This window comes from Populus euphratica, unplaced genomic scaffold (assembly GCF_000495115.2).
Source record: "Populus euphratica unplaced genomic scaffold, PopEup_1.0 scaffold193.1, whole genome shotgun sequence".
NCBI lineage: Eukaryota > Viridiplantae > Streptophyta > Magnoliopsida > Malpighiales > Salicaceae > Populus > Populus euphratica.
This window is the reverse complement of record NW_011500023.1, coordinates 314,150-334,888: the sequence shown is the minus strand read 5'-3', so window position 1 is coordinate 334,888 and position 20,739 is coordinate 314,150. Positions and strand designations below refer to the sequence as shown.

The window sequence follows — 20,739 nt, the reverse complement described above, 5'->3', positions numbered from 1 at the left end:
GAGCATGGGAATAAAATGGAAGGGGAGAGCTTGTACTCGTTGTGTCTTGGCATTAAACATTGAGTCTTACAACTTGGAATATAGTGTTTCCTTTTTTTTTTTCCTTTCTTAAATTTGAATTGAGGAGTAAGCTATAAGAATAATTAGATTATGATATAAATGCATAAATTTGATAAATCATCCTGACTCACAAGCTTTGATTAGAGATTTAGATAACATTTACGGAAATGCGGCTCAAACTCTTTTTAGTAAAATATTAAATTTATTTTTATTATTTTAAATAATTTTGATTTTTTTTATTTTAAAAATAGATTTTAAAAAATAAAAATAAAAATTTAATATTTCCAAATAAAATTTACCTTAAAAAACAACCCTACCGCTACCATAATACGCTTTGTCAAATGGTTTTATTTCCTCTGGGCCTCTATTTAAAGATAGGATTAAATTTTGGGGTATCCTTCATTTGGTCCTCGCCGTGCTCTATATGTGCGTCTCAATTTCGGTCAACAACATTCCCCTCCTCCTGTTATTTTTTTGGCAGAAAACTGGGTTGAATGAAGCTAACACAAACCTTTTCTCAGTACTCTTCATCTGTTTACTTTCAACTTGATCTCAAGTCTCTTGCCAGACATGAAGGGACCATTGCATCCGGCATTGATGCAGCCAGTTTCTTAAAATGGAGCGTAGGCTGAAAGAGTAGTACATCTCTTCATTCTGTGCCCTGACGCAAAAGGTGCAACAAAGGTTGCTGCTGCATAGGAGATTTGATAGAACAGAAAAAAGCCTAGGTTTACGAACGAGGAGAGCAAGGAAGACACCGCAATTCTCTTCAGAATAACCTTCGCGCTTACCTAGATCTCTTCACCCTCCCTTTCCTCCCACACTATCTTCAACATCTTAATCGCAGACAAGCAGCCAGGAAAAAAGACCATTTGGCTCTGCATCTCAATCCCAACTAAATTTTAATTTTTTTATATATTTAAAATTCAAGTTTTAAAATCATTTTAGTATTTTTTATATCAAAAATATTTTTCTTGAAAATTGATGTTGCCTAAGAGCCCTCGATTGTCATTCCAGTGGGTTAACATTCATCTGTCAGAATGACCTTGAGCGTCTTTCAAAAGCATTGTTTCATCAAATCAAGAAATCCAGAAAAACTCAACGAAACTATATTAGCTGGGATACCAATAAATAAAAGTTGATTGCCAAGTTCAAATATGTTCACCATCAATCTAAAAGATATATAGAGTAACAAGGTCCAAAACAACGAAAATCACACAAAATGAACAAAACTAACACCAAGGACACCATGACAACCTAAAGTCATGAATCCTTGGAGCTCTTAATCAGGTCCTTACTTCTTGGATTTCTTAGTTCCCCTGTAAGCAAAACAAAAATCGATCATACTGTTGAACCAGAACAGGTGGATTTTTAATCACTGCATGAAAAATTTCTGTCAAAATTATGCTTACTGGGCTGGTTGAGGTGCAGCAGCAGCAGCAGGCGGTGGAGCTACAGGCTTCTCTGCCCCAGGTCCCTGCACAGAATTGAAATATAAATATTTTGCATCCCATGTAATAACTGAATCCAATTGAGATCTTCGGCTAAGAATAATAAAACTCTGATTTTGATTCTTTTCTAGAATTTATTTTAGAATGAAAGAAAAATCATCAAGACTTGAACAAATTGAAATCCACCCATATGCATCTTTGTCACCACATGATACGTATGTAAGTAAAAGCTCACAAAATAATCTACTAAAATTTGAAACATTAAGTGACTAAAGGATCACATCAAGAAGCAAATCTAAGATATTCCCCAAGTTCCTAACAACCATCACAGGACTGAAATATTCCTTCACATAAATTATAGGTATAATGAGAACTACAGCAAAGGTTCAACTGCCCTACAAAATAAATCATAACAAAAATAAAATTTCTAGCAATGAGTAATTCACATCCAATGCTAAATATCTTACCTGGGCTAACCGTTCCTCCCTCCTGGCAAATTTCCTTTCTCTGCTGGCCTTGTTCTTTGCCCTCTTAGCCTCAAACTGGTCAGACAAAGTCTTCTCTCTTGCTTTCTCAGCCTTTGACTTGTGAATGCTCTCCATAAGAACTCTCTTATTCTTGAAGACATTACCCTTCACCTTCATGTACATGTCATGGTACATGTGCTTGTCAATCTTCTTTGACTCCCTGTACTTACGGAGCAAGCGCCTGAGGACACGCATTCTTCTCATCCAGAGAACCTTAGTTGGCAGCCTAGCCTCCCTTGTACCCTTGCGCTTACCTAGAGTAATTCAAAAGGCTTTGCAGTCACCAAACTTCTCCCACGAAAACCATACAGAAAATAACTAACCACAGACAAATGATATGAATAAAAAGAACTCGCAACACCATTCTCAAAGTATTCAATAGGGTATATATTTTGAAAATTTGCAGTTTATATCCTGCAGTATTTTTTTTTCTTAAATTAAGAAAATTCAGTACATATATTGGTGAAAGTCAGAGATGGAGGAATACAAACATAAAAATATAATACATGAACAATAGCCTACTTATACCAAAACCTCTTGGCTTTTTCCCAATTAATATTTTATAGAACTCCATTTTTCTGTAAAATACAACAGAATCTGCTATATGCACCACAAAATCAAATGGTTCAGAAGAAATATACCATATCCAGAGTGTCTTCCCTTTCTCTTGGCTTCCTTCATGCGACGGGCACGAGATCGAGAGTGAATCTTTGTTGGCTTCCTGATGATGAAACCATCCTTAACCAGCTTCCTAATGTTTTGACCTGCACCGTTCATCATACACATGAATTTATTGTTGTATGTGAAAGTACAGATACGTAGCAGTTGCAATCATGAAAGACATCAAGGACAACCAAAGCAGATGTCGGAACACCAAAACTAAATCAACTAGTAACAAAGATGGCTTACATACTAAAAACAATCAATAACCAAAATCTTATTTTTTAAAAGGATTTAGAAACAAATTATACTTCTGTCATTTTGCATGCAGAACAACCAATAAAAAAATGACGGAGAGATCAAACTTAAGCTTTAACTTAAAATTCAACAGCCCAAAAACCATATACTAAAAAACTATTGATGGAATTCAGATTCTAAACCCCGTTATATCTATTAATAAAACTACATAAATATACTAAAAAATTAACCTTTACAACCCAAAAAAAACTTAAATCCCACGTTTTTTTCTAGTAAGATTAAACTGAAAATGGGCTCTCTAATCTAAACAAATGATTGATTAACAAGTAATCATCATCGTCGTCGTCATTATCATCTCATAAAAAAACCCATTTTGCAATATTTGTTATGGGATTACTACATAATCTTGGCATCATGATTTTAATAGTAGATAATAGTAGATCATTTGTTACTAATCAGACCAAAAGCAATAGTAAAACAAAAAAATGTTAATAGAAAAACGATTAAAAACAACGGGTGATAAGGAAGGGAAAGTGTGTTACGAGAGTTGGCCATGGAGATTTCGTTGACTTCATTTGGATCAAGCCAAACCTTGCCCTTCCCGCACTTGAGAACGCTAGCGGAAAGCCGCTTCTGGAGCTTCAACGACACCATCTTTTCTCTCCCTCTCGGTTTTTCTCACACTCGGCAGCTGAGAGGAAGCGGCTGTTTATAGCTCGCCAGCCCTACCTTGTTTCAGCGACTCCCCTCGCCACCCTCGGAGGCGGAGAGGAAGCGGCTGTTTATAGCTCGCCAGCCCTACCTTGTTTCAGCGACTCCCCTCGCTAGGGTTTTTCACTCTCTGGGCTTATTTGGGTCTTAAGAGATGGGCCTCACTAAAAATTCAATAGGGTTTCTTGTTTTGGAATCATTAGGCCCTTTTTCAAAAATGGGAAGCCCAGCTGTGTTTTTTTTTTCTTTCTATTATTAAGTACAAAGTTAAAAGGTGTGTATTTTTAATGTTCCATAATCACTGTTTATCATTTAACATATTAGATTATAGCAATGAATTTTTTTAAAAAAATTCAATTGGATTCTCAATTTTTTTTTCTACACAATTGAGCTTTTATTAGCATCCAATTACATTTTTTTCTTTTAATAAAGAGAGGATTGAATTAAAAGATAAAGGAATAAAGTAAAAAATATGGATAAAATAGGTGGTTTCTTTCAATGATATATGAAAAATACATTTTAGTCCCCCATATTTTTAACTATTAGATAATTAATCTATTTAATTCTGTAAATATTAATTTTGATATTAAACTTTATTTTTATTATTTTTTAGTTCTTTTTTGAGTGAGAAGAGAAAGAATAGGTCGTTGAATTTCAATTTATAAAGAGTTTGTTTTATTACGATTCATGCAGCCAAAATAGTAAATATTTATTTTAAGTAGCTCCATGCGATGAAGAGAGTTCAACTTAAGTATTTTTTTTCTTTAACCTTGAAAGTGGCTAAAAAAATCTAAACTAAGAAGATTTTGGGTTTTGAATCAAGTTTTTTATTGCCTTTTGAAGGTTATAAATTTATTTAATAAGGTTGTTAAGATGTTTTCTATTAAACATGAGATTTTAGAAAAGAAAAATTATTCATTCTAATTTTTTAGCTACTATAATAATTAAAACCTATAAATTCTAAATGACATGTTGTTTGTTAAGATTAACAACACATCATTTATTTATTTTTAAATTGAATTGGGCAGAAAACATGATGCTTGTTCCATTAACTTACCAAAAAAAAAACAAATTAAAGCTCTCATGATTGCGGTTGACCTTACAACCTTGCATGTGAGCCTTTTGTTCACAGGCCAGGAGTTTGGCCTAACCTTATTTTTTTATTTTTTTTATTTTATAGTTTTGATTTTATTTAATTTATAATTATTTTTATATTTTTTAAAATAATTTTTAAGTTTGTATTTTATTTCTTGTGATTTTTTTGCTTATTTATTCTTTCTTAAATAGTGATTATTTTTTTTTAATTATATTGGATATGTTTAATTTTTAAATAGAATCTTATAATTCATTTGTAATTTTTTTTATATATTATACATATATTAATTTTATTTTTAGAAATAAAAAACATTTATTTTTTGTAATATTTTATATATATGCAGCCTTGCATAATATGTTTTTTTCTTTTTTGTTATTTAATAAATCTTATGTGTGTGTTGATTTTATTTCAAAGAAATGACCCATATTGCGATATTGAATATTTTGATTTATAGTTGTTTCTCAATTTTTTTAAATTTATTTTTATTTAGGAAAAAAATTATTAATCCATGCTTAATTTACGAGTTTGATAGGGTGTTTTTTTTAAATATTGAAATTGAGTATTTTTTTTGTTTATTTTTTATACAATAAAAAACTAAATAATTTTAGAGAAAATCATTGTTATTAAACTTTATAAAGTCCATGTACATGTTCACATGTTTAACTAGTTGACCTATTCACAAATCTAACGGGTTTAACTTTTTTTTTTTATAATTATTTTTTTTAACATCTTAGTATTGGATTAGTGTTTGATTTTGCAATTATTTATTTTTATTATCATATAGCTAAATAAAAAATAATTTAAAAAAAAAAATTATAATTTCACAAGAGTCCATAACCTAGTGCACTGGTTTGTCATGCTAACCTGACTTACCCGATTCAGAGGTTTAACGAGTTTACCCACTAGTAAAATATTTTTTGTTTTAGTTTTTGGTCCTTTAATTATTTTTTTTTAAATTTTATTATTGAATATTTAATTAGTTGAAAAATAAACTGTATGATTTATTTTTATTTTTATTTTTTTATAAGATTATCACTGTCTCAAATAAATGTTTATTTTTAGGTTGGTACTCAATTTTGTTACATATATTTTTATCATATAATTAAAACAAATTTATAAAAAAATTATTAAACTCAATGGAGTTCATGACATGGATCATTAGGTTGTTACATATATTTTTTCAAAAAAAATTATTATATTGAAGTTTTTTTAAAAACTAAATTATGTTTTTACTAGTTATCATTTGGACTCGTGAAATTATTCAATTTTAATTTGAGCTAGCTTCGGTATTATTCAAGTCCACTGTTACCCAAGCTAAGGAGAATTATTTCAAAACATTAGCATATTATTTGTAATATATAAGATTAAATTTCTTTTCATTACAAGAAAGTATCTTATGAGGTTTATTACGAGATAGTTACTCGTCCTCAATTCAATCAAATCATGATATATTTTATTTTATTTTATTTTTATTTGATTGGGTTACGATAACATGAGAAGAAAGTTTTCTCTTGTAATTGGAACGAAAATTGATTAAATCAAGTGAAATGATTCTCTCTCTCTCTCTCTCTCTCTCTCTTCATAACTCATGTATGGCCTTCTGCATTATTGAGAAAATACAATACTTTACTGGGTGTGCAAGCCACTTTAATAAACAGATTAATCCATGAAGCATGCGTATCCACAATTGAATATACATATATACCCATGTTTTGAGGGATTAATAAAGGAAGAAGTTAAATTCATGCATATTAAGCAAAAACAATATTGATCAGAGCAAATTATTGGCATTGCATAAGCACACTTTACACCATTGAAATTAGAATTAAAACAAGGAGCATTTGGAAGAGAGCACAATATCATACATATGGAAAGACACTACATTTTATTTTTTTCATCTTCTCTCCAAGCTCTACGCCTGAATATTACCTTGACCCGCAGCTTTGTGCTTCTCCTCCTCTTCTTGTTGCTTCAAAGAGTCATATAGCGGAGCGTTTTTTGTCTCAGGTAGCCACAAGCTTATAACTCCACTAAAGATGGAGAGGATCCCAAATATGAGGAAAGAAAGAGACGGGCTTAAGCGACCAGCAGCAACTAGCAAAGGTGCTATAGAAGCACCCAACATCAAGGATAGTCTTGATTGTGACAAAGCGAAGTTTCTCACGTTGGTAGGGAAGAGCTCAACACAATAAATATACAAGACATCAAATGCTATTGAAGCAGCCATGAAACCAATTCCTTCAATAATCAGTTGAGCCCAACTCCCCGCACTGGATTTTTCTGCCTTCTTTACGTGTTTTCCATGAGCAAAAATGATGCAAAGAAGGCATGAAATCCCAGCTAGAAAAGCAGATAGTGAGAAGAGAAGTCGCCGGCTAGTGAGGCCTAACAGTATAGTACCGAAGACAATTGCTGGAATCTCCATCAATGCGTTGATCCCAACAGAGAAATAAAGGTTGAAATTGAGGTTCTCAACATTCAGTTGAACACCATAGTAAACAAAACCAACTCCAAAACCTGCTATCATAACTGTGATCATTCTTTTAGCAGCCCATTTTGTCCTCCACAGGCTTTCTTTGGTGCATGTTTTTGTCAATGCTTCATTTTCACCACCCTCTTCAGGTTCTGAAGGATTGGCAAGAGAGAGGTTTTCAGGAAGTGTCTTGCCATTACGCTTGGCGAATGTTTTCAAAACATCGAGGGCTTCTTTGCTCCTTCCCCTAACAAGAAGCCAGCGCGGAGATTCTGAGACAAAAGGGAAGAACAAAACTGAGTAGGATAGAGGAAGAAGTGATATGATTCTGTATAAATTCCTCCAATTAGCTCTTGTAGGATAGGCAATTAGAGGAAGGGAAAAAAATCCTGCAGTGAAGAAGAAGAAGCCATATTGGCTAACTGGACCGCGCCATTTGCGTCCGACAACCTCTGTAGCTAGAACAATACAACAAATTCCTATTCCAGATCGAGAAAAACCATTCGCGAATCGAAGCAATGCGTATATCCAAATGTTAGGTGAGAGGGATGTGAGGAAAGCAGTGGCAGAGGACATGATACATGAGAGCAGCACTGTTCTTTTTCGGCCGAGGGATGCATCTGCTAAGCAGCCAAAAAAAGCAGAACCTGCATGCCAAAATATCGAAGTTAATCACTGTAAAGAAGTAGACTAATATTGTTTAAAGATGGATTAACATCCTCTCATATTGCTTTCTGTTTGTTTTTATAGTGTTCGTCAAATCTAAACAAAACATATATAATTTCTAATGTTCGATAAAAAGTGACTAACAGCATAATTAACTACTAAATATTTTTCTCTCAAGATTTGGAACAAACATATTTCTAAACAAGTACGAGAAGATTCTTGAGATTATCGGCAATTAATGTTGGAACATGTAATTCATTACCCAAGAGAGAACCAATAAAGAACAGTGAGGCAGGTATAGCAGCAAGGAACCTGCGGTCACAAATAAGACCCCATTCAGCAACAATGGAACTTTCATGGCCACCAACCCATTCCCAAGTGCCTGGCGTCAATCCACAAACAGAAGAAGCATCACCTCTGCTGCTACTAGACATGCACAGAGACGATGACGAATTATTTATGCATCTCCAAGATGTCGGTTGAGCATCACTGAAGATAGTAACCAATGTGTTTTGGGAATCAAATACCCATGCTATCGAAACCAATAACACATGCAAAAATTGTGACCACCCCATGGATCCTACATACTCCTCCACCACCGCCTCCACTGTTAGCTCTAGATTTCTTGTTGTTGATGATGCTACTCTTTCTGCTAACTGTTTGTTTCCATGCCCCAGATTTTGTGCTGCTTCTTCCATTTCTACTTTCTTATTTAGAAAAGTTTGGCTAAAGACAGGCCACTGCCTTTCCTCCAATATATTTTAGCCATTTTGTGCATCTTTATATAGACGTTAGCTTTGTCATGAATTCTAGTTACACCTTATCAAACAAATGCAATTCTGAAGATGAGAGAGAAGTTGAGTAACGTGGTTGGAAAAACTTGAGCAGGACGTGCTCTTTACTATTATTAATTAGTTAAAATATTATAATAAATAAGCAAACCATGTTCTGTAATGAAAATGGAGATCATCGTGGCTATAGATTTTATTGAGATTTCATGAGTTTAAGTGATAACTAGATAATTAATTACCCTTATATGTTTGATGGGTAACACTAAAAAATCTGAATATAAATTTAAATTTCATCTCAACAGGCGTAAAATTAACATGATAAACTAAAAATATATTCAAGGATAAAATTGTTTCCATTATAAACACGATAAATTAAAAAATTAAAATTGAGTTATTATTTCGGATTCAAGTCTTAGATGGAGATTGCAGAAATCTAAGTTTCTCTTATTACTTGAATTTCAATGAGCTATTTATCCAAATTAATCTAAGAATATCAACCATTAAATCAAAGAAAAGTAATGAGCTCAATTGGGCCCTGCAGACAGCCCTTGATGCCAAATCTTCCGCAGGTCTCAGGGAAGCCCCGGCGCCGAAACTATCAGAATGGTATATCTAATAATGCTATCTTATTGGCCACCATGATACGGTGGTTAGACCTATCGGACATGACATGAGTGCTGTTCGGTATGCTGTCATTAAGATTTGTCCGGGTTTTTCTTTATTCTGTATACAGGAATATTCCCTGATGGATTGTATTATTATTAAAAGAATCAAAATGGAATCTCACTTTTAACGTGGATTTATTAGTGGCACCCAAACTTATTTTTCATGTGGATTACAGGAATGAGATGATGTTTCGGCTTTATTGACAAGGCACTGATAGCTTTGCAAATAGGGGTGGATTGGTCATTTTCTTTTATTCGCAAACTAAAATGAATAATATGTCTTTTTTATTAAAAAATAATGGGTTACGAAGGAGGGGTACCTTTCATGTGCGCCATTAAATGACCACGATTCTCTTGCAATGAAATTGTCTTTGCCTTTCATGAAGGTTTTTCCCTTTATTCGCAAGATTTGTAAGGTGTTATTAGACAGCTAAACTCAAGCTTTCAGTTTTTTCCTTTTATTAAGGTTTTTCCCTTTTTTTTTTTTTATATATATATATATAATTATCAAGTTTGATGAGTGACACTTACGCATGTATATAATATAGATTTATATATAAAAAAAGTTGATAGGCATTAAATTCACTTTTCATACGTAAATGCTTTCATGCTATTGCAAGATTTGTAAGGTGTTGGTAGACAGCTAAACTCAAGCTTTCACCCTGGTGTTTTAATTCTTATGACATCACTTCTATTTCTAGACGGCACATGTGATAAAAATAATAATGGATTTTATACCCGTGGTTGTTTCTTTCTTTTCTTTTCTTTTTTCCTTTCTTCTCTTTTTTTTCAAAGCTCTCCCTATATATTTTCAAAGCATAAAGTAAAAGAGGTGGTGACTTTGTTGTGCATTATTACCTCACAAAATATTATTTATTTTAATAATATTTTTTCTTTTTTTTTGTTTTTTTCTCTTTTCTAAATTGATTTTTCTTTTTCTAATTCTATACTTCAACATTTAGTTTATTAGAATTTGAGTTTAATAATTTATTGTGATTTGTTTTATATGTGGTTTGATCGGTCTTATAACATGTATAATGAGTTTGGCGGGTTAATTCAATTGACTCGAGTTTTTTTTGTTTTTTTTTATTTGACATAATTTTTTTAATTTAATCATTCAATATTATGTTGATCGAGAATTAGGCTTCATAGTTTATCTTGGTTTGTTTTCTACCAATTTATCTTGATCTCATGACTCGGGTTGCAGGTTAACCTAAATGACTCAAGTTTTTTTTGAACTTTTTATAATTGATATTTTTTTTTTCAATTTCATCATTCAACATAGAGTTATTTATGAATTAGGTGTTATGATTTATTTTGGTTTGTCTTTTACGAGGTTATCACAGTTATATAACTCGAGTCACATATTTTGTGAATAAACCCGAGTAAATTTAGATTGTTTTATTGTTTTCTAGTTTTAGATTGATTTTTTTCTTTCCAACTTCAACCTTTAAGAATGGGTTTATGAAAATCAGGCTTCATAATTTGTTTTAATTTATTTTTTATAAGGTTATTATAGTCTCATGACTTTTATAACAAGTTTGACAAGTTAACTCGGGTTGAATCATGTTTTTTTTTTCTTTACTTTCTATAAGATTATCTCGATCTCATGACCCGAGTCAGAGGTTTGATAGGTTAACTCATGTCAAATCTTTTGATTATTTTTTAATTATATTTTTTTAATTTTATTATTCAATATTAGGTTGATTAGGAATCAATCTTCATAATTTATTTTGATTTATTTTATATAGAGTTATCATGCTCTCAAGATTCATGTCGTGAATTTAGTAGGTTAACTGGGGTTAGTCTGAATCGATTTAATATGTTGTCATTTCAATTTTATTTTTAAAAGAGATGTTGTCTTGAAATTTTTGTAAATTAAACTATATTTTTACTGGTTATTTTGGTTTCCTTTGGACCCATCAAGTTGGGTAGGTAACATTGGCTTAACCTCTATATAATTTAATTTTTTTTAGTAGAAAATATTACCAATGCCTGAATTTTTCTTTTGCATGTTCAATTTTTTTTTTTTATCAAACCCGTGATGTAGCACAGGCTAACGATGTAGTGTATAATAAGTCTAGTTATTTTGTGCATAATTATCTAGGTTTTAACTAATTAATTGTCTCAAGCTACACTACCAAGAAAAACATATATTTTCTTTATACCGCTAAAAAATAATATATAGGTATCACTAACATGTTTTCTGCAATAAAAAACAATTAATTATGAACTCAAAACTTGATACACATGTTAAATAAAATAGATTGATGATCATATGTGCTTTAAAATGTAAATAAAATTGTTAATGCCAGCTAAATATTAAATTGTTAAGTAGAGAAACAAATATAGATTAAGATATTAATTTTTAATTAACCTGGTGACTTAATAGTTCTAAAAACAACCTAGACGACCAGTAAAAAACTAGCTCAACTTAAAAAAAAAATTCAAGATGAATCTTTTTCTTAAAATGCCGAGGCAATAAGATCTTGAATCAACCTGAATTAATTTTAATTAACCTGCTAAACTCATAACCTGAGTTATTTACCTGACTTGGCTTAATAATTTTGTATGTTTAGACTATTTTTATTTTACATATTTATAATTTTATATGGTAAAAAAAGGAGCTCGCATGAAAGCAACCTAGTAAAAAAAAATTTAAAAAAAAAGGAACATGGTTTGTTGTAAAAAAGAAGAAAAAGAAAGAACACTTGCTATTTAAAAAAATAATAATGTTATAATCTTATTTAGAAATAACGTAAAAAATGAATAGTGTTTAATAAAATAAAACCTAAAATATATTCTTGATTAGTTTAAGGATTTAATAAATTAATACATCATTTATATTTAAAATAAACTAATTTAAACAAAAATAGACTAAACTTCATGAAAAAAAATTCAAATTAGGCCACATATGCAAGCACGGTTTTCCAATAAGCTTGGCTTATCATAGAAAAGGCTATGCTTGCATACTTGATTGCTTTATTTATTTATTTATTTAGAAAAGAATGATGTGTCATTAGCTTTAATTTTTTTATAACAAGTGATAAATCATTTGTCATGGCACATGCTACTTGATTATTATTAAAAAATAAAAAATAAATCAATCAAATTTAAAAACATTTCTCAACCCCTGATCTAGTTTTTTTTTTTATGCAAGATAAAAGCCAAAAAATACCTTAATGGAACTCATCTTATCGAAAAAAACTCTTTAAAAAAAAAACAACTTTTTTCATGGTTGGAATCTTGGTCAACCAAGAACTTTCTCTTTTATATATTGTTTTCCAGCAACCTTATCTCTCCTCTCTCAAACTATGGACCAAGATAGAAATAAAATAAAGTCTTGGAATAAAACATTTGATCCCTAAATTAAAGGGACTAAAAAGAACTTTGATAAAAACCCTAGGGTAAAAGTTAGCAAAAAAATGAAGGAGCCAATTTTTTTATATAACAAGGATGCTTCTTTTCACTTTCTTCAATTTTGGTCCTTTAACTTTTAATATCATGAAAACAATGAAATCAAATAATTTTTTACAAAATCAAAAATCAATATGATATCGTGATGATGCCAACATTACTGAATGGTAAAGTGACTACATTTATAAGGATAAAGCCTAGATTTGTGATAAAATAAGGGGAGGGTTGCTGTTTTTTGCAATGAAAGAAGAAAAGGAAGAAAAAGAAAGGGGGATGAGGTTATTGTTAGTTACAACACTTATATATTTATCGACAGAAACTAGTGACAGAATAATTTCCTTGGTAATTACATTGAAAAATAATAATGTCATTTTACCAATAAAACCACCAACATATATTTTTCTAATTATTTTTATTGTTAGCAATTTCATCATTAACTACTAAAGAAAAAAAATTTGTTTGTAATTTCTTTGGGATTTTAGGACAAATAGATTTTGTAGGATTCCCAAGAAATTCTTTGATTTCTTTTGGAAGTAGATGATTATTCATCTCCTTTGCACATCCTATGAATAGCCGGGACATTGAGAAATATCCAAAAAGACATTTAGGGAATTAGTAATTCTATCTCTATTCATTTTGTTTGAAGAAAGGAAGGATCCCAAAGAATCGATCTTTTTTTAGTTGTTAAATCTCTTTTTGATTGATCAATGTGTGATATTTCGAATCTTTATTACTAATGAAATTGAAATGATCTCTGGATTCATCAAAAGATCCTTTCAATTGGGTAGAATCTCTTTCTTGAACGAAGCTAGATCTTATGGAATCATATTGAATATTTAACGATATATTCCGTGCCTTGTTTACCAACCACACATTATCTAACCAAATTCAATTCTTTCTCCATATGTTCCTTAAAAAATCTGATTCATGCGAATTATTCCCCCAACTAATGAAGAGATCTTGGCGGAATTGCCACATATAAAATTGAGCATAATTTTGCCAAAAAAATAGCCCACTTCATTCTAGAAAAGATGGAAACATGCTCAATATCATTTGATTGAATAGTTGACCCGACTCCTTGTTTTTTAAAGAAACCCTCCATTTCAATTGTATTTTTTCACTAAAAACAAACATGAAATAACAAATTTAGTTTTTCATTATGATTTGGAATAACTGTATTGAATTCAAATTGATTATGTTTCATCCCTTTCAAGGAGAAAGACAATCAAGATTTATTGGACAATTCTTGAGAAATAAAAGAACAAACAAAATTGAAATATTAAAGAAATATCAAAATAATAATGTATTAGAAAAGTGGTGTTGTGTAACTTCATTAAAAAAAACTGTTTTTAAATCAAATCACGATGGAAATCACTACGATATAAAATTAAAAAATCATTTTTATGTTGATAACTTTTTTTAGTTTATTTATTTATTTGTTATTAATTTATATTGAATCTATTTTTTTTTAGATTTTAGAACGAAAAGTAACCCTTTATTTTTCTTTATAATATCTTCTGCTTTGTTTTCCTATCCGTATTAAAAAAAAGCCTCTTTGTAGTTTAATTAATTATCAAGAAAATCAAGAAAAATCTTTCGTGTCTAATACATGAATAAGAATACACATTAGAATATTAATTCTTACAATTATTTTTTCACTGATCTCTCGAATATTCTCTACTACCGGTAGTTCTTTCTAGACAACTAAGCGATGGATATTATGTGTAGCTATTATCATTGAAACGTTACCCGATCATTTGCCATCCCTACCTGCAAGAACCCAATCCAAACTAAAGTTGTATATAACACTTGGTCCAGAATGGGTGAAGGAATTAGGGAGTCTGAAAACCTGACTCTGCATGACCATAACCATCGATCACCAGTTATATATCAAACACACTGCCACTGAAATGAATAAAAAATAACTCCATGATGGGACTGCGTTCCCGGAAAATTAGATGCTAGTGCTTGCTGCATTGAATCCTTGAAAATAATTCACAAAGAATAGTTGAGAGAATACGTGGTAATATGATCCTGTCCGGAGTGTGGGGAAGGTGGCCACGCAATCTACATAGGAAACACCTGTGCGTTGAAACTTGAAAGCTCTCTCCCTCCCCAAATGCAAGGTGACCTTAAGCCACTAGCAGCAAGGGAAGATGGGATTCGACAAGGCATACTTTGATCCTCGATTTACTCTATTTTATGCTTCCGTGGAGAACACGATTACTTATAGCCACCACAGACTCTAGTTCAATGAACAACTCCATTGTTAATTATTAATATTATATGGAGCAATCGAATACATCTGGAGCAGAATAGGCACTCCATTTCAGCCATAAGTCCCTGGTATCTGGTGTCACAGACTCACAGCTGTTCAGGGCACTGACTGTGCTCGCTCCTGCTTTGCTAGCTTCTTCCTAGCTATATTTTAGTGCATGAACAGGAAGATGAAGTGGGTGATGGTGGGTGGTGTCCTTGTCATGCGTTATTATCCACCCAAGTATGATGGCATTTCATAAATAATGCCATTAGTGGCTTTAATCAAAGCCGTGTTGCTTATCTAACCTCTCTTTATACGTCACATGTGCTTCCCCTTTTTCAGATGGCTTCCCCTCGTATTCTTCTTCTTATTCTTCACCTTTTTTTTTTGCGGATAAATGGTATCTTTTAAATGCCAGAGCAGTACGTTGAGTTTGCCTGAAAAACTCATAATTCAAAACCTTATTCAAACAGGGTTTTAGTTTAAATAAAAAAGTAATGTTATCGGGCTAAATTAACTTGTTTAATGTAATTAAACCTAACTAAATTAACGTTGAGGATTTGTTTTTGTTTTTTTTTAAAAAAACAAACAAAATGATATTATCTTGATAAAAATAATTAATTCAAATTGCCCTTATAACCCAATAATCGAAAACATTTTTCTTCTTATCATTTTTTAAACGTGATCTAACATATTTATAAGAGAGAGAAGTGTAGTATTTTAATAAGCAAATGTACGAGTTTCATTTAAATTAGGTCAAACACAAAAACCAGGTAGAGTTTTCCAGAAAAAGAAGACAAGGCAACTTAGTGGAGGACTAGACAATTGCATGCCCCTCTTTTCGAGTGGGACCAAATCTTTTGAAAATGCAAGACAAAAAAGTGCATGCTTCATTAATGTGTTTTCTAGTAGAAAAAAAAAACCTAATTATAAATTTAAATTTCAATGTATCCATTAAATAAAATAGACTGAGAATTTTATATGTCAATAAATACTAAATTAATAAAAATTAAAGATGAAAATCAAAAACACAATTTTTTTTAATGTGTTCAGCAAAATCAAGAATCCCAGAAAAATTATTATTTTTTAATATAAGTTTTGGCGCAAACTTCAAAATAATAAGATAAGAGTAGTTTTTTTTAAAAAAAATAAACAATACCTTAGCCAAAACTAGAAGAAATTAAATCAAGATATAACACAAACTAAATATTAAAAGAATATAGCTTGATAATAGTACAAACTCTGATACAACTGATGCAAACACCAACTTACTAGGATATACTAAAATCATATTTGAATTATTTTTAACTTGACCTAACAAGAATTTACCTTAAAGAATCAAAGTTATACAGAATGATCACTCTCACACTATACTTGTAAAAAAATGCGAATAAGTAGTATAAAATCACAATAAAATTAATCTCTCATTCCAAAAGTTTATAAGTTCAATAAAAAAATTAATACGAGAATCACACAAAAGATGAAAATAATGTTGATTTCTTTATTAAAAATAATCTCTTTTTTTTTCAAAAAGTCTGTCTATTAGAAAGAATTCTAATTCTCATATGATATCCCTAATAAACATGGATAAACCTAATAAATAATAATAATACAAAGAACCTGGATTTAAATAAAAGTCATAATATTTATAAAAGGCCTAATTATATTTAAAACATAAATAAAACAATAGTCGAAGTAATTTAAATAAGACTAAAGTTATTTTTGTAATTTGTTGGAAGAAACAAAGGCCAGGTTCAAATGCATGGTTTTCTCTCATCTTAATAAATTAGAAGATGTACCGTATATTACTGGAAAAATATAAATTTATACTTTTCAATGCAATAAAAATCGCATTAAAATTTTTATTGTATCTCCAATAATGACTAAAACAGTATAAAAGTGTCAAAATTAACAGATTTAAATCTTTTTATTCTAATATTTTTATAATCTCTAAATGCTCACCTATAAACCATTCTTGAACATTAATTAAATTAATCAAGATTTCTTATACATTATTTAATATCTTCTCGAAATCCATCTTAGTCTATGTGTCTTGAAAAGGTCCATTAAAAATCTTTTTAAATATCTTAGCTCTAAGTCTTTTTATTAGACCAACTAGAACATCTAACCGATCTTAATGTTGCTTAGATCGTATCATGGAGACTTTTTGGTTCATCGTGTTATTGCTCTAAATTTACATAAAACTACATTGATCTTAGTAAAAGGTTTTTTATATGTGCATGGTTCTAAGTTCATGTTAGATAAAGGAATTTTAAATATAGTTTTTCTTGGGATGTTTCAAGACAAGGAGGTACTTTTGATAATTTAGCTTGGAATGCCTTTTATTTTATGAATTTTTGAATATTAAATTCCATTATATGGGTTACTTAATATTAGCATTGGAAGAACATAACATTATGGTAGGGTAATGTTTCATAATTTAATGAATCTTATACTTATTTGATGGGATGGTTAAATGATTATTTATGGTTAAAATTTTCACAACTTATCAATAGGTATATTTCTTTTGGAGTAAAAAGTTTATCAGTCCAGACATGAATGTTCTTATTTGGACATTTTATTTGGATTAATGGATTTATGTTCTTAATTTTATAATGCATGTATTGGTAGGAATTGATTGAAACTTTAACATGGACTTATAAACATAAACTTTTGGATAATTTGATTCGATAAAAGATAAAGTAATAATTCTTTTTATTGTGCAAATAAGATTGGTTAGGTTTTAAAATTGATTGATTAGTTATCCTGACTTGAAAGTAGACTCAAAGAATAAGCCTTGTTGAGTTTTTACCATCACACACATTAATAACACATAATGTAACTTGTTGGTCAAATAATTATTCAAATTTCCTAAAACTTCTTGAAAGACTTATCGAAAAACCTATTATCAAACTTAATTAATAACAATAAAAAATAAATTTTTATTGACCTATTTGGCTTTGTACCTATGAAAAGATAGTCTAGTATCCAATAAGATGGAATTGTTTTTTATTTGATTTATCTTTCATTATCCCACATCTTATGATCATTTTCAATATATATTTGAATCTCATTAACAAACAAATAAAATTACATATGTTGTATATTTCTTCTTCTTTTTTAAAACTAATTTCATTTTAGAGATTTTATCTTTGACTTTAATGAATAATTTAAGATTTATCTAATATTTGAGATGAGATTGATTCATATATCCAATTCATTCTTTAAGGTCACTTTACATTGAGAAAAACTTTTAGAAAAACTCAAATCAAGCAAAAATAATTTGCTTAAAATATGAAGAAATGTTTATATATGTGTTTTTTTGTTCATTTTATGTCATTGACAACCTTGTTTTTATTTTTGGAATAAAAAATAAGAAGAATGGTTCTAATTAAATACAACGATTACTTGAGTAAGAACTCTTGTATCATCACTTTAAATAAATACAATAATTAAAAATTAAATTTTTTTTTATCATTTTATCAAAATAAATATAGATAATTAGCTTAAAGGAAGAAAAATCTTTTAATTTAGAGTTTCTATCTCTGAGTTTTTTTTTAAGTCTAGTCACAGAATTTCAATGTTAAGTATGAATCATAACTCTAATACTTGTAATCCATTTCATATTATTCATGCTCCAGATACTAGAATAAATACATGATGAAATTAAAAGCCATCTCTATCAAGACAAAATGATAAATTTATTTTTTATATTATCAATAGAACTCATTATAACAAGTCGCACATTTATATTTTATATTATAACAAGTCGCACATTTATATTTTATTATCTAACTAGCAAAATAGAATAACATAAAATGGGTTAAAAAAACAAGTTCAAAATGCTTCACTTTGTATTGAAAAGCTAGAATTGAATTATTTTTATAAATTTAATTCATTCAAATTCCATCCAATAAAACAAAAGAATTATAAATCTTCAAGATGATAAGTATGAATACCACAAATAGAGCCGTTATGACATTTATCAAAGAAGTTGTTCCCTACTTGGAACTACTTTATCAATTTCTAAATTTAATGGTTTCAATAAATCCTCTATAATAGTGTGTCTTAAACTATATATAGAACTCCGATCAACACTTTCTGAAGCCATAAATTTCTTTTTATATTAATTAAAATCTGTTAACTTTGTATATCATTTTGTTGTAAATAAATGATCTTATCATAGTTTTATTTTCTATAAGAATTATTATTGTTATCATATAATAATAAAAAACAACAACTTTAGTCGTCATACCTCTTAGCACCTTTTTTTCTCTTATTTGAGCTGTTTTTTTTTTAAGAAAAGAACTTGTTATGGTGATGGAAAAAGGGAGGAACAAGAACACTTAGAAAGCACAGTATATAAAAAATTATGTGCTTCATCCGAAAAGGATGAATCGCTCCTAAAAAGGGATTGATTGATTCTTTCCCAGCTGGTTAGACTATAAGTGTGATGATTTACTTCATGAGTGAGGTTTCTGGTTCAAGTCTAGGATGACTCAATTACACTAAAAAATAATAATAAAAGAAACATTTTACTTTTTTATACATAATTATGTGGCTTGAGGGGATATACCTGATTCAATTGGATCATTGCAATCATAGGTTGGGTGTCTAATTGTCCAGGCAATCATAATATTATCTTGTACCTAAACTAGTGGCTTATTTTTTATAAGTACCGGGATAGATGATCGAATCATTCCATTGAAAGACACCATGAAAACAAGGATAAGTTGTCAATACTATAAATAAGGTAAGAAGGATAGCTAGTCAGATCTAGTATGGATCGCATATGGATTATAGTTAGAGTCAATATCTCTTTTAGGGTTTCCTCGTCTAGGATTCTTAAGGAAGAGGGTCAAGTTAGCCTTTATGAATCTCAATTTTAATTTTCATCTCCTTATTTTTAAACTTTTTCAGACAATAAAACCAATTTATTTCATAAAATTAAGCATCAATTCAATGTTATGATGTTGTTTTGAGACCACAATACTATTATAAAAAACAAACAAAAGCAGATTATGAAAGCCAATTCTACATAAACACTATGTAAAAGGATGATTGAAAAAAAAAATCAATGAGAAAAAAAATTAAAGGACTAAAAAAATTACAAAACATTGTGTCGGTGAACAATGTTTTGTGAAGTAGGTGAACAATAAATTCACTGTCTTTTTTAGTTTTTTTTATACATATAATTGTAATTGTAATGTAATTATGAGTAAACCTACTCATAATTGGGTAAAAAATCATAATGATTAACCAATATCATAAAGCAAAAGGGAAATAACAAAGCCGAAGCAGAGATGACAATTTCATTCAAATTAGATAGATATTAACCCAATTTACCTAAAAAGATAAGAAATTCTTAGACCTGATTGGATTTTGGGTATGAATATTGGTTTATCTAACCCCAAATAAATAAGTAATCTTAAAGCTTGAAAAGATACATCAAATTAACTATATACTAAATAGTTGCAAATTATAACATTCGAGTTTAGATTTTAAGTTTGGGTTTGGGTTATAGATACCTGAAAAATACCTGAATCCCAATTAAATTGGTTTTAGATATCAAAAACTCATACCTATTTACATAGTTATTTTAATTTTAAATTCAAGTACAGATAACATAAAACATAGTACAAAACTCTATCTTAGGGTATCATTTTCATCCCAAATCCAAAGATTTGATTCTAATAATTCAAAT

At 29.8% G+C, this 20,739-nt stretch overlaps 2 protein-coding genes across 2 annotated transcripts; both read right to left on the bottom strand.

Annotated features, from left to right (window-relative positions):
• Window positions 1-1,180: 1,180 nt before the first annotated feature.
• Window positions 1,181-3,694, bottom strand: LOC105142028 (60S ribosomal protein L19-1). Its single transcript, XM_011049472.1, has 5 exons — window positions 3,499-3,694; window positions 2,680-2,802; window positions 1,979-2,292; window positions 1,473-1,537; window positions 1,181-1,379 (listed from the first exon to the last, which is right to left on the bottom strand). The coding sequence occupies exons 1-5, from the start codon at window positions 3,608-3,610 to the stop codon at window positions 1,355-1,357; spliced, it is 639 nt and encodes a 212-aa protein (XP_011047774.1). The 5' UTR covers window positions 3,611-3,694; the 3' UTR covers window positions 1,181-1,354.
• A 2,842-nt stretch (window positions 3,695-6,536) lies between these two features.
• On the bottom strand, window positions 6,537-8,722 carry LOC105142027 (organic cation/carnitine transporter 1-like). Its single transcript, XM_011049471.1, has 2 exons — window positions 8,165-8,722; window positions 6,537-7,883 (listed from the first exon to the last, which is right to left on the bottom strand). The coding sequence occupies exons 1-2, from the start codon at window positions 8,598-8,600 to the stop codon at window positions 6,676-6,678; spliced, it is 1,644 nt and encodes a 547-aa protein (XP_011047773.1). The 5' UTR covers window positions 8,601-8,722; the 3' UTR covers window positions 6,537-6,675.
• Between the last annotated feature and the right edge of the window lie 12,017 nt (window positions 8,723-20,739).

Bases quoted from the DNA above. Each gene is read 5' to 3' on its own strand.
- LOC105142028 (XM_011049472.1), bottom strand. From the start codon at position 3,610: ATGGTGTCGTTGAAGCTCCAGAAGCGGCTTTCCGCTAGCGTTCTCAAG. The intron at 2,803-3,498 runs GTAACACACTTT...TGAACGGTGCAG, and splicing joins AATCTCCATGGCCAACTCTC to GTCAAAACATTAGGAAGCTG. The intron at 1,380-1,472 runs GTAAGCATAATT...TTTTGCTTACAG, and splicing joins GCTGCACCTCAACCAGCCCA to GGGAACTAAGAAATCCAAGA.
- LOC105142027 (XM_011049471.1), bottom strand. From the start codon at position 8,600: ATGGAAGAAGCAGCACAAAATCTGGGGCATGGAAACAAACAGTTAGCA. The intron at 7,884-8,164 runs GTAATGAATTAC...TTTGGCATGCAG, and splicing joins CTTTATTGGTTCTCTCTTGG to GTTCTGCTTTTTTTGGCTGC.